Consider the following 12023-nt stretch of genomic DNA (forward strand, 5'->3'; position numbering starts at 1 on the left):
CCCTGCTCCTTCCCTACGCATTTTTAGGGCTTTTTCCTCATTTCTGTGCCAGACCTCAGCCAGCCCAGGTCTTTTCCCATCTGGCCATCCTTGGTCTCCAGCTGGCTGCTGGGTTCGGGGAGCACAGCCTGGGTAAAATTTGGTAAAATTTGGTAAAATGCTTCCCTTTTCCTGACCAGTGCTGGGTTTTGGCAAGGAGGCTGTTGCAGCCCCACCCTGCTGGTGCACAGGGGCTGCTCTGGTCTGGAGCCTGGGTCACCCAGGGCTCACCCACAGCTCTGGCACAGCCTCTGTGAGGGTCAGAGCCTGGCACAGGGTGCCCAGAGCTGAGCATCCTTGGGGTGATGCCCCAGGGGTGGTGCCAGGATGAGGAGCAGAGGGAGAATGGAGCAGCGTGGGCTGAAAGGGGGGCCCTGAACCCCCCGGATCTGGGGGTGCTGGAACAGAGGTGCCAGGGAGGGGCAGGAGCAGCCGGGGGCCGCATCCCACAGGGACCTGTCCCGGGCTGGGTTGGATGGGCCTGGAGCAACCTGGGGTGCTGAAAGGTGTCTCTGTGCCTGTCGGGGTGGAACTGGATGGGCTTTAAGGTCCTTTCAACCCCAACCATTCCATAAATTGTGATTCCCTTTGGCCGGGATGGAGGCGTTGGAGGATTCCGGGTGCGGGGACAGCCGGAGCCAGCGGGAGCCGGGCTGGGCTGGCCAAGGGTGCCATCTCCTGGGGACAGACACACAGAACAGAGCGACAGACAGCACAGAGCCTGGGGACAGACACACAGCACAGAGCGACAGACACACAGAACAGAGCGACAGACACACAGCACGGAGCCTGGGGACAGACACACAGAACAGAGCGACAGACACACAGAGCAGAGCATGGGACAGACACACAGCACAGAGCCTGGGGACAGACACACAGAAACAGAGCGTGGGGACAGACACACAGATCCTGGGGACAGATCAGATCCTGGGGACAGAGCCACAGAACAGACCCTGTGGACAGACATACAGGACAGATAGTGCGGACAGACACACAGCACAGAGCCTGGGGACAGCGCCAGGGGACAGAGCCTGGGGACAGCCGTGCCCAGGAGCTCCGGACAGCAGCAGGGACAAGGAGCTGCACCCTGGGGCTGCGGGGGACAGCCCGGGCACCCGGGGGTGGCCTCAGAGTGGCAGTGCCGCAGCACGGTCACGGCTCTGCCCAGCCCCGAGCGCCCCCAGGGCCCCCCGGTGACGGCCCTGCGGTGACTCTGGCTGTGCCGTGAGGGGACGGGGACAGGACAGGGGGATGCCCCGGCACAGGCACATCCCGGCCCCGGTGTCCCGCGGGGAATTGGGGTGACAGAAATGAGCCCTCGGAGCGTTCAGCGCTCAGCCCGACCCGCAGCCGGCAGTTTCGGCCGAAAAAGGCTCCTCCTCCCCTTCCCCCAGGGCTCCTGTTCCCCTCCTTCCCCCTCAGCCCCTTTTCTCAGGTCCCGAAGGGAGCAGGTGTGTGAGCAAACGTCCTGCCCAAGGCTCGGCACTGCTAAAAGCAGCTGAGCTGAGGGGAGGAAAACATCCCAGCAAAGCATCCCCTGAAAGCTTCAGAGCCAAGCATTGCCCACCCTGTCTGCCTGCTACCTGCAGTTCTTTCAGCACTGCCACCGGGGCAAGAGCCCAGCAGAAAAATAGATTTTGTTGTCAGGAAAAAACTGGGCTCTGTCACCCCAGAGAGAGTGTGGCACCTCCAGAGCCAGGTGCAGATGGGCACTGAAGGATGCAAAACCATGTGGGGGATGCAGGGGGATGCAGAGGGATGCAAGCCCAGGGATGCACGGCACTGGGAGGATGCACAGGGAGCTGCTGGTTTGTAAGAATCCTGGTTGATGCTGGGAACCAGTGAACTCAGCAGAGGAAGGGTTTAATCCAGAAATCCAGAACAGGGGCCTGGTGGTGGCTGCCCAAAGCACAGGAACAACCCCAGGCAGGGCAGGGTGGCAGCCCCTGCCTTGGCTGTGAGGCAGGAGCTCCTGGGGCACCGTGTCTGGAGGTGCTGGGCAGCCACAGAGCCCTCAGAGGCTGCAGGAGGGGCTGCTGGTGTCTGGGGCACCGGGGGTGAGGAACTGGGGCACACAGCCAAGGAAATGGGGCTCCAGCCCCAGAGCTGTACAGCTGAAAGCACACTGCCTGCTCCCTGCTCAGCGAGGAGGGACAAACCACCCCCAAGTGCTTCTCACTTCCCTCTCGAGGGCTCACCAGGGTGGAAACTGCGAGTCTCTGGTGCTATTTACAGAGGTGAGTTTCCCCTGCAAAACCCCGAGAGCAGTGGGCTGGGGCCACCTCTGCAGGGCCATCTCCTGCTCTGCCACACTCACCCAGCTCAGGCAATGCCAAAATCGTGATTTCCCTCCCAGGGGGAGGCTCAGCACAGCAGTGATCTCATCCTCTGTGCCAGATACATGACATGTGGTGGTGTGGCAGTGTCCCCGTGGCCGTGGTGCCTCCTCTGCTGGTCCTTGCTCCAAGCCCTGAGGTGCTCTGGATGGTGCCAGAGCCGCTTCCCACCCTCCCTCAGGATCTGGGATCTCATGGGCCACATCCAAACACGAGGTGCTGGGTTCCTCTGGGCTCTGCTCCCCCTGAGCAGGATCAGCCTCCAGGGTCCCTGCTATGGACACGGCAGCAAAACATCCTCTGGCCTCTCCAGCTCCACGTGGCAAGCACAAATCAGGAGCTTTTGAACCAAACAGAGGAACCCTTGGTGCTGCTCCACGAATGCTTTTAGTAACAGGTATTGCTGCTTCCTTCCTCCTTCAGCTGCTTCTGCAGAAAGGTCCCTCTGGGCTGAGCTGAGTCACGGCTGTGCCAGCACCTCGTGTGCTGCCAAACCATGCCCAGCATCCCTGCAGGAGCAGGGACAAACCTCTGGAGGCTGCCAGCAGGGCAGAGGTGGCTCTTTGCCTCTGTGAAAACAAGAGGTGCTATTAATGTGCTATTAATGAGTTATTAATGTGCTATTAATGAGTCGTTAATGTGCTATTAATGAGTTATTAATGCTCTGTGCCCCCAGCCCAGCCAGGACTCAGCTGCCCATGCAGGGCATGGCACAGCCCTCCTGCCTCCCAGATATGGAGGCACCTGAGAAAATCAGTGTTTAGGATGCCTCACTAAAAAAAAGAAAAAAAAAGGAAAAAAATAATAAAAAATCAGTGTTTAAGGTAACTCACCAAAAAAAAAAAAAAATCAGTGTTTAAGGCAACTCACACGTTCTGTGAGTTGTGAGCAGGGGACAGGACATGGCTTGTGCTGACCATGCTGGGGACATGGGGAGGATGGGTGCTCCCAGCAGTGCTTGGTCCTGGCAGGGTAAAACACCTTTCCTGGCAGGGTGAAACACTTTCCCTGAAGGAAACACCCCCCTGGCACAGGCTGCAGCGGTGGAACCACCCCTGGAGGGATTTGAAAGGTGTTTCAGGGTGGCACTTGGGGACGTGGCTCTTCAGTGAGCGTGGCAGTGCTGGGTGGACATGGCTGGGCTCAGTCTGAGAGGGCTTTTCCAACCCTTGTGATTCTGGGATTCTGCTGCAAGAGCAGGTGCTGAGAGCTCCCACTCCACCAGGGCCCTCTGAAATGTGCCCACCTGGCCCAGGACACCTGGCCCTGGTGCTGGTGACACATCAGCCCTCAGTGTCCCCCACGCTGTCCCCAGCAGCCCAGGGACCCGGGAGCCAATGCAGGGCTCTGAGTGTGCAGCCAATTTGCATGGAAGGGACAGGGGGAAGCCCCAGGAAATGCAGAGCCAGGCATTAACCAAATCTCTCTAATAATAACCCTGGGCCAGGCAGGGCTCAGTGCTGCAGCTCCAGGGGCCATGGCTGGAGCCCAGGGGGAGTAGCCACTGCTGGAGAGCCAGATGTGAGTGACCCATGGAGGGGCTCTGGGGTGGGCTGAGGGCTTTGGGCTGAGGGCAGGGGCTGGGCACGCTCCCAGGGCCAGCAGGGAGGGGAGGCTCTGCTCAGAGCTCCCACCCTGCTGTGGGGCAGGAGGGGCAAGCACAGAATGGTTTGAGTCGGTGGGGAGCTGAATTCTCATCCAGTCCCACCCCCCTGCCATGGCAGGGGACACCTTCCACTGTCCCAGGCGGCTCCCAGCCCTGTCCAACCTGGCTTTGGACACTTCCAGGCATGGGGCAGCCACAGCTTCTCTGGGAATCTGTGCCAGGGCCTCCCCACCCTCACTGGGAAGAATTTTTCCTGATAACTTATCTCAATCTACCCTCCTTCAGCTAAAAGCCATTCCCCCCTGTCCTGGGGTTGCTTAAAGCTTTGCATGAGGGGTCTGTGGGGGAATTCAGAGGGTCCTGGTGGTTGAGAGGCAGAGGGAAAGACTCACCTGGCTCTGCTGGAAAATCCATGGCTGAGAGCTGAGGAGCACCACATGTACCTTGGGACTCCCCAGGGAGGGGAAGGTCTGTCCTAGAAGAGACCAAACATCTCCTTGGAGGTGTCCTTGCAGCACCTGGGAGGTGCCCAGGCTGCAGCCCCTCAGCTTTAGCACAGCCCCAGGTCTGCCTCCCATCACTTATCCCATGGGAAACCCCAACCCAGGCCAAGGGTGGCTCAGCCCCCTGCCATCCCCTGCCAGCCCTGGGGGCTCCTCTGGGTGCAAAGCCCAGGTTTGGTCCCAGAGCACCTGAGGAGAGCAGTGGCCTGAGCCTCTCTCTGGGGTAGAGGGCAGAGAGAGGCTCCACAGAAAGTCATTATTTAATTTTATGGCAATGTTAATTGAACAGCTGGGAGTGTCAGGGCAGCATCCCAGTGCAGAGAGGATTTTTCCCTGGGAATGGGGGGGTTTCTCTTGTGCTGCCCCAGGCAGGACCCAGCCCATCCTGCAGGGAAGGTTCTGGCTGGGCAGGACAGATGAGCAAAGTGCCCAATCTCAGTCCTGGAGAGAGAGGAGAGATCCTGGAGGAGCACAGGGGATTTTCTCTATAAAAATCCAAGTTTTGGCTCTGCCAAAGCAGCAGCTCAGCCTTTGGGCACGCAGAGCTGACTCTGCAGCTTGGGGAAGCTTTGAGCCCTTGGGGCCCATCAGCACCAGCATCTCCCACCCTGCAGGAAAGAGCTGCAGCTCCAGGAGGGCTCTGGGGAGGGATGAGGCTCTCGGGGCCCTCTCAGGCTGCAAAGGGCTCATGGCCACCACTGCCCCCTCCTGCTGGGTTTGAGCTTCCTGCAGCTGCAGCCCCTGCATGTGGCACAGCACAGGAGCTGTTATCAGCCAGCCAATGCTTCTAAATGTGAGCTCTGGATGGTTTTTATGCTGCTGAGAGCTGCTCCTATGCCTCTGGCATCACATCCAGTGCACAAGGGCACTGGGAGCACTGGGGCAGCAGAGGATGGGACAAGCAGCCCGTGACAGGGACAAGAGCACGTCCACCTCCAGCTGGCACTGGTTAAACTGGTGCCTAAAGTCTCCTGGGGATATTTCCCTCCTTCTTCTGTTCTGAGATGTCTTACACATCAGCCTGGTTTCACTATGACACCAGAACACCCAAGAGAAAGGGCAGGAATGACACACAAGGTGGTGGTTTTGGTACTTTCAGAAAAGCCTGTAAGGACAGGAATAGTCCCCAGTGCTCCCTCTGGCAGGTGCAGGGACCCCCAGACCCCCAGGGCACAGCTCAGGGCCACCTCCAGGCCAGGGTGGGCTCTCTGTGTGTCCCCTGGGACTGGCACAGGACACACACAGAGCTTGAAAAGCAGATTTGGCTGTGTGCTCCTGCTCAAGCCTGGCACCAGAGAGGCCTGAGGGACAGCCAGGATCCCCCTGCCAGGGTCCCAGCCCCAGAAAGGGATGAGGTGGCTGCAGAGCTCCCTGTGGTGGCCACTCCACACCCCGCTGTGTCTCTCTGCAGCCATGGATGGGCCACGAGCGGGGCAGGATGCCATGAGGAACTGCACTGACCAGGAGTACTGGGACACCCTCGTTTCCCAGTGCATCCCCTGCAGCCTGGCCTGCAGGCAGTCCCTGGCCAGGAAGTGTGATGCTGTGTGTGGTGAGTGCTGGGCTGCCCCTGCATGGGAGGGTCAGGGATGGGGCCAAGCTGGGAGGGAGGATCAGAGCCTGGGATGAGCCCCAGGGCAGGCTCAGAGCCAGCTCAGCCTTGCAGAGCTTCAGGCCAAATGCACAGGGGGATGTGACAGCTCCCCAGGCATGGGCTGGGGCTGGCAACAGCTCAGGACCAGGGGCCTGCATCTCTGCTCCCTTCTGGGGTCACCAGGCTGCACCGGCACTCCTGCATTCCTGTTCCCTATTGGGGAATTCCCTATTCCACCCTCCAAAGGCAGGGATGTGGATAATGACAAACCCCTGGCCTGGGACAGGCCCTGAGGTGTCCTGAAAACACCTGGGGAGGAGGACAAGGGACAAATGAACTTTGGTGCCCAGCCCTGTGCCAGCACCCTTCCTGGAGTCACAGGCTGAGATGGCTTCACCCATCCAGGGCTGATTCAGCAGCCACAGGTGAACATCTCCTCCTTGAGGACAGGAGATGCCGTTCCTGGCATCCTGAGGCAGGTTTTGGTGTGTCCCAAGGAGCTGTGCAAGCTGGGTGAGCCCATCCCCTCCCCTCAGCTGCCAGCAGAGGCCTTTGCCCAGCTCTGCACCCCAAATCCCGGGTCCGTGCCCCTGGCAGCCCCGCAGGGCCATGGGGAGCAGGCAGGGCCCCCCTGAGCTGCCAGAGCAGCGACCTGGGCTCGTCCTGCCGTGCATTGGGGTGGGGGGATGAGCTGAGGACACCGTGATCATCTCCCTCCCCTCTCCTTCCCCAGAGTCCATGGACTGCAACAAGAGACCGGGATTTTACTACGATGATCTGGTGAAGAGATGCATCAGGTGCAGCTCGGTGTGTGGGCAGCACCCCCAGGAATGTGCCCCGTCCTGCGAGCGTGAGTTGGGGAAGGGGCACCAGAACCCCCCTTTGTCCTGGGACTCGGGCTGGGGAAAGCAGCCAGGGCCCATTTCCCATTTCCTCCATCCTACCCTGGCCTTCCCCTGCCTGTGCTGGTGTTCAGAGGCTGGGCAGCTCCCAGGGCAGGGGGGAGTTGGCAGCCGTGGGTCCCACCCGGCTGAGCTGCCCCAGGGAGGGGCAGCAGGAGGGGAGAGCCCCAAGATCCCCAAGTCCTACACTGGGGTTGGGGTCCTGCACCCACCTGAAGATGTGGGAGGGTGCGAATGGGATGTGGGAAGGGATCTCCTCCACCTCACCATGGAGAAGTGCCAGGGGACAGAGGGGACGCAGACAGAGCTGCTCCCAAACTCCTTCCCAGCGCAGGGCACAGCTCTAGCAGCCCCTTCCCTGCCAGAAAGGCTCCCCAGAGGTGTCTGAGCCGCCCTGTCTGTCTGTCTGTCCGCCCGCAGCCACGCCCGCGGCCGTGCTGGAGCCGGAGCCGTGCGCGGAGCAGGAGCCGTGGCTGGCGCTGTGGCTGCTGCTGGGGCTCTGCCTCGCCAGCCTGGGCTGCTCCCTGCTCCTGGGCTGGAGCCACCTGCGCAGGAGGGGAGAGCCCGGCTCCTGCCAGCCCAGCGCTGCCCCCTGCCACTGCAGGGAGGACCCTGCCAAAGGTGGGTGACACCGGGACACGGGGGAGCTCGGGGGGCAGGCTGGGGCTGACAGAAGAAAGCAGAGCTGTTTGTGACCGTGTTCACAGGGGCCTGAGGATGAGGGTCTGACTCCATGTTTCAGAAGGCTTGATTTATTATTTTATTATATATATTACATTAAAACTATACCAAAAGAATAGAAGAAAGGATTTCATCAGAAGGCTGGCTAAGAATAGAATAGGAAAGAATGATAACAAAGGTTTGTGGCTCAGACTCTCTGTCCGAGCCAGCTGGGCTGTGATTGACCATTAATTAGAAACAACCCCATGAGACCAACCCAGATGCACCTGTTGCGTTCCACAGCAGCAGATAACCATTGTTTGCATTTTGTTCCTGAGGCCTCTCAGCTTCTCAGGAGGAAAAATCCTAAGAAAGGATTTTCCATAAAAGATGTCTGTGACAAGCTGTTTCCTAAAGGGGAGGGAGAAAAAGCAAAAACAATGAGAGTGAGCCTGGAAGAGGAGCAGGACTGGAGCCCTGTGCCCGATTCTCCGCCCTGACCACTCAGTCACTCCCTCCCCAGGCACAGCTTCCCTCTTGGAGCTGCTGCACCTCTCCCGTCTCCATCCAGAGGCTGAGGGGACTAAAGCCAGCCCTCTTCCAAAATGAACACCAGAAACAAAGCCAACCCTCTTCCAAATGAACACCTGAAAACAAAAGCCAACCCTCTTCCAAAATGAACACCTGTCCCACAAAACCCCAGTTTTAGTTCTGCAGCCAGAGGGGCTTCACAAGTCCTTGTGTTAGGAAGAAAAAGAGAAAGGATAACGTGGAACAATTCAACATGGAAAAGGTGGTTTCATTCTTCCTCCTTTTCTTCTCTGCTGCCTTTCCAAAGAAAAAAATGCCTACTTACCTGTTTCTGCACACACATGACACACACCCATGTTTACATACATCCACCTCAAAGCCATTAATGTCAAAAATCACAGAAGACCCCATGAGCCCATGGGACACCTGGAGTCACTCCAGGGACTGTCCCTCAGGCCATTCCTGACTGCTTTGCTGAAGCACACAGGGATCAAAGGGTCATTTTTAAGATAAGCCACCAGGTTTGGAGAGATTCTCTGGGTGTTCTGGGTGGTGCAGTGAGTCCATGCTGGAGCTGGGTGTCCTCTCCAGGTCCAGGAGCAGCTTTTCACAGGCTCTAGGGCAGCACTCCAGAGCATTCCCAGGTGAAAGCTGCTCCTGGGCCCCTCAGCTGATGCAGTTTATTTACAGATGGGCTGGTGGAAGCCGGCAGTGTTGCTGAGGGATTCACCAGCATCAGAATCCCAGAGCCAGTGGAAACCTGTGGCTTCTGCTTCCCTGGACATGGCTCTGCTGTACAAGAGACCAAACCCTGCCCCAGCAGCTCCGGCCAGCCTGGGGAAAGGGCTGCTCCCTCCTTCTCTGGGATCTGCAGCACGGGCAGCGCCGGGGCCCTCCCCAGCCCTGAGGACGGGCACTTCAAGATCATCTGCTCTCCTGCCCAGGAGAAGACACCCATGGTGTGACCACACAGGGGTTCCAGCACGGGATCACAGTGGAGGGATGCTCTCCCTGCCCCCAAACCAAAGCTGCTTCACCCTCTGGAACAGCCTCTGCCCAGCCCGGGCTGCAGGACACAGACAGGGCTGGAGGTTGCACAGAGCTGTTTGCTTCCACTCAGGAAACCAAATTCCCATTATTCTTGTGCACTCCCAGTGAAAGAAGTCACTTCCCATATAGCAGCATCTGACTTCATCCTCCAGCTTGACCTGGGTGCATCCCAGCCCTTGGGGACATCTCATAGGGGCTTTTCCTCCTGGTTCCACCACCACCATCCCTGCAAAGGATCCCTGCTCTCCTCTCCCTGCCTGGAGATTCCTTCATCAATCAGAACAATGTTCACCACAGCTGTAAACCTCTCAAATGTGGAATTGGGTCCAAGGATTTACTGGTGAAATTGATAAGGAGCCAGTGTGGGAAGCTCCAGTGCCAGCTTCCAGCACTGCCATGGGTGATGGTGAGGCTTTGCCTCAGGACCAGGACACGATGCTGCCCATGAGGAGCTGGGACAGGCACCATAACCCTCAATGGAACTGGGTTTAAATATGAAAATTCATCCAAGGCTGAGAACTTTCTAGAAAACTGGATTTATGTATATCTGACCTGGGTTATTCTGAAGAGCTGGTAAAAGTGGGGAATCAGCTGGAGATAAAGCTGCTTTGAGAGAATATTTTTATCTAACTTGGCTTTGAAAGCTATCACGGAAAAATAGGGGTTTCAATGTGTAATTTGAAGTTCTCATTTCCACTAAAGGAGACTGTAGGAATTTTTCTTTTTTTTCAAGGAATCACTCCTGGTAGGAGCTCATCCCCTCCACTGTCTTAAACTAGAGCTTTAAACTTGAAAGAATAAATGTAATTCAACATATGCACACCCTGGTGCTGGGAAAGCAGACACCCGGAGAAAACATGAGCAGAGTTATAACAGATTCTACCCCTTCTATATTACACTTTCCTTTAAATATAAATACTTCCTTATCATTAACAAAGGCATCACCTGGGAGGTTGAGCTGCCTCTCACTCTGCTCACCTCCCACAGTCCAAGGGCCTCACAACATCCAGACCTTCTCTACGTCCCAGCACACCTGGAGACCCTCTTGGCCTCCCCTCTCACATCAGCGCCTTCCCCAGCCTCGGCTCCCTCCTGGGGAATCTGCTCCAGGGCCCTCTGCTCTCCTGCTCTCAGCTCTGTGGTTTCCTGCTGCCTCAGCTCCCACAGTCTCCAGCTCTCCTGGAGCCCCTTTAGGCTCTGCAAGGGGCTCTGAGCTCTCCCTGGAGCCTTTTCCTCTCCAGGTGAGCACCCCCAGCTGTCCCAGCCTGGCTCCATGGCTGCTCCAGCCCTTGGAGCAGCTCTCTGGACTCGCTCCACAGCTCCACATCCCATTTTTGGATGCTCCACTGCTCCAGGTGAAGGTTTTGCACTTACCTTGGGGCAGCACCAGCACATCTCCCCTGGCACCAGGGCTGGCAATGCCCCCAGCTCTGTGCCCCCTCTGCCCAAACTTCCCAGCAGGGAATTCAGGAGAAGGAAAACCTTCAGCAGCAGCCAGGGCCTCCCCAGGCTGCCCCTTCCAGCAGGGAGCTCCTGGGGACACGTGGATCCAGTCCAGCTCTGGTGCCCTACAGATCTTCAGGTGGCACCTCCAGGAACCCCTGGCCATGGCATTTACACAGAGATTCAGAACCTTATTTAAAAACAGGACAGAATTAGTGAACACTATTGCCACCAGTGTTGCAATTAGGGCATCCCTGGAGGATCAAGAGGCATCAATTATTCAAATGAGAAGGATTTTAGGGCCATGCCTGTGCTAGTGAGAGCAGGAGCTCACCCTGTGTGGCCCCAGGAGCCCCAGCTGGCTCAGGAGGTCACTCACCTCACACCCAGGCAAAGCCAGGGCTGGGACAGGGCTGCTCCTCCTGTCACTGTGGGGTGTCTCAAAAATTGGGGAAAACACTCATCAGAGGCCAAGTCCTGCCCAGACACAAGAGGGGAAGATCCCTCAGCCCCCTCCTTGTGGGAATGTAACTGCAATTATCAGCACAGAAAAGGTAACAGAGAGCAACTTGAACAAATTAGCAGGAAAACAACAAACACCCTTAGCTGGAGAACCAAGAGGAATCAGTGAATTTTGGCATTTTACAGCCACTGGCCAGCAGCTCTGAAGGATCATACCTGGAGACATCAGTCCCAGCAATTCCAGATGGGACAAGTCCAACCACATTGGGAATTAAGGACGCTGATTCTGAGCAGGATCCCCTGCCCAGGGTTTAACCAATTCTCACATTTCTGCTTTTTCCATCAGGCACCAGCATCAGGCAAAGCTTTATCCCTACTCCAGAGGCTGAGGGACATGAAAATGTAGCTAAAAGCACTTTCTGGCTATTTTTGTGTCCCCTGTAGAGCTGTGTTCACTGCTGGCAGGTATCAGAACACACCCCACCGTGAGCCTGCATGGCTGCACCACTCTTTGTTTCCAGTCATTTCTGCAAATGCCTCCTCCCAACAGACCCGGCTGTGCCGATAGAAAATGTGCCTCAAAATAAACAAGTCAAGCCCAAAGTGCTCCCCCGGCTGAGGAGCTGTCACTGCTGGCTGTCAGCACGTCAGGGAGCCTTTGCTCACCCTCCCTTGGGCTGTTCCAGCGTTTTCCTACAGGCGATGCTGAGGGAGTTCCACGGAGGAACCTCCCAGGAATGATTCAGTGCAGGAGCTGCAGGGCTGAAGGGGAGAGAGGGGCTGTGTGTGAGAGAGAAAGCAGCAGGAGGGGCAGCGCTGCTCCAACGCCAGCAGCTGCTCTCCCATTTTTATAGGAAAAGGGAAAATGCTGCCCCCTCCTCTCGGAACCGGCGTGGA

The 12023-nt window shown here is 57.5% G+C and overlaps 1 protein-coding gene across 1 annotated transcript; it reads left to right on the forward strand.

Moving 5' to 3' along the window:
* The first annotated feature begins 5897 nt into the window (after window positions 1–5897).
* On the forward strand, window positions 5898–10037 carry TNFRSF13B (TNF receptor superfamily member 13B). Its single transcript, XM_036392447.1, has 4 exons — window positions 5898–6036; window positions 6812–6928; window positions 7401–7601; window positions 8862–10037. The coding sequence occupies exons 1-4, from the start codon at window positions 5898–5900 to the stop codon at window positions 9134–9136; spliced, it is 732 nt and encodes a 243-aa protein (XP_036248340.1). The 3' UTR covers window positions 9137–10037.
* The last annotated feature ends 1986 nt before the right edge of the window (window positions 10038–12023 follow it).

This window comes from Molothrus ater, chromosome 16, assembly GCF_012460135.2.
Source record: "Molothrus ater isolate BHLD 08-10-18 breed brown headed cowbird chromosome 16, BPBGC_Mater_1.1, whole genome shotgun sequence".
Classification (NCBI taxonomy): domain Eukaryota; kingdom Metazoa; phylum Chordata; class Aves; order Passeriformes; family Icteridae; genus Molothrus; species Molothrus ater.

Coding starts and splice junctions, on each gene's coding strand:
- TNFRSF13B (XM_036392447.1), top strand. CDS start 5,898: ATGGATGGGCCACGAGCGGGGCAGGATGCCATGAGGAACTGCACTGAC. Junction 6,037..6,811: donor GAAGTGTGATGCTGTGTGTG/GTGAGTGCTGGG, acceptor CTCCTTCCCCAG/AGTCCATGGACTGCAACAAG. Junction 6,929..7,400: donor ATGTGCCCCGTCCTGCGAGC/GTGAGTTGGGGA, acceptor GTCCGCCCGCAG/CCACGCCCGCGGCCGTGCTG.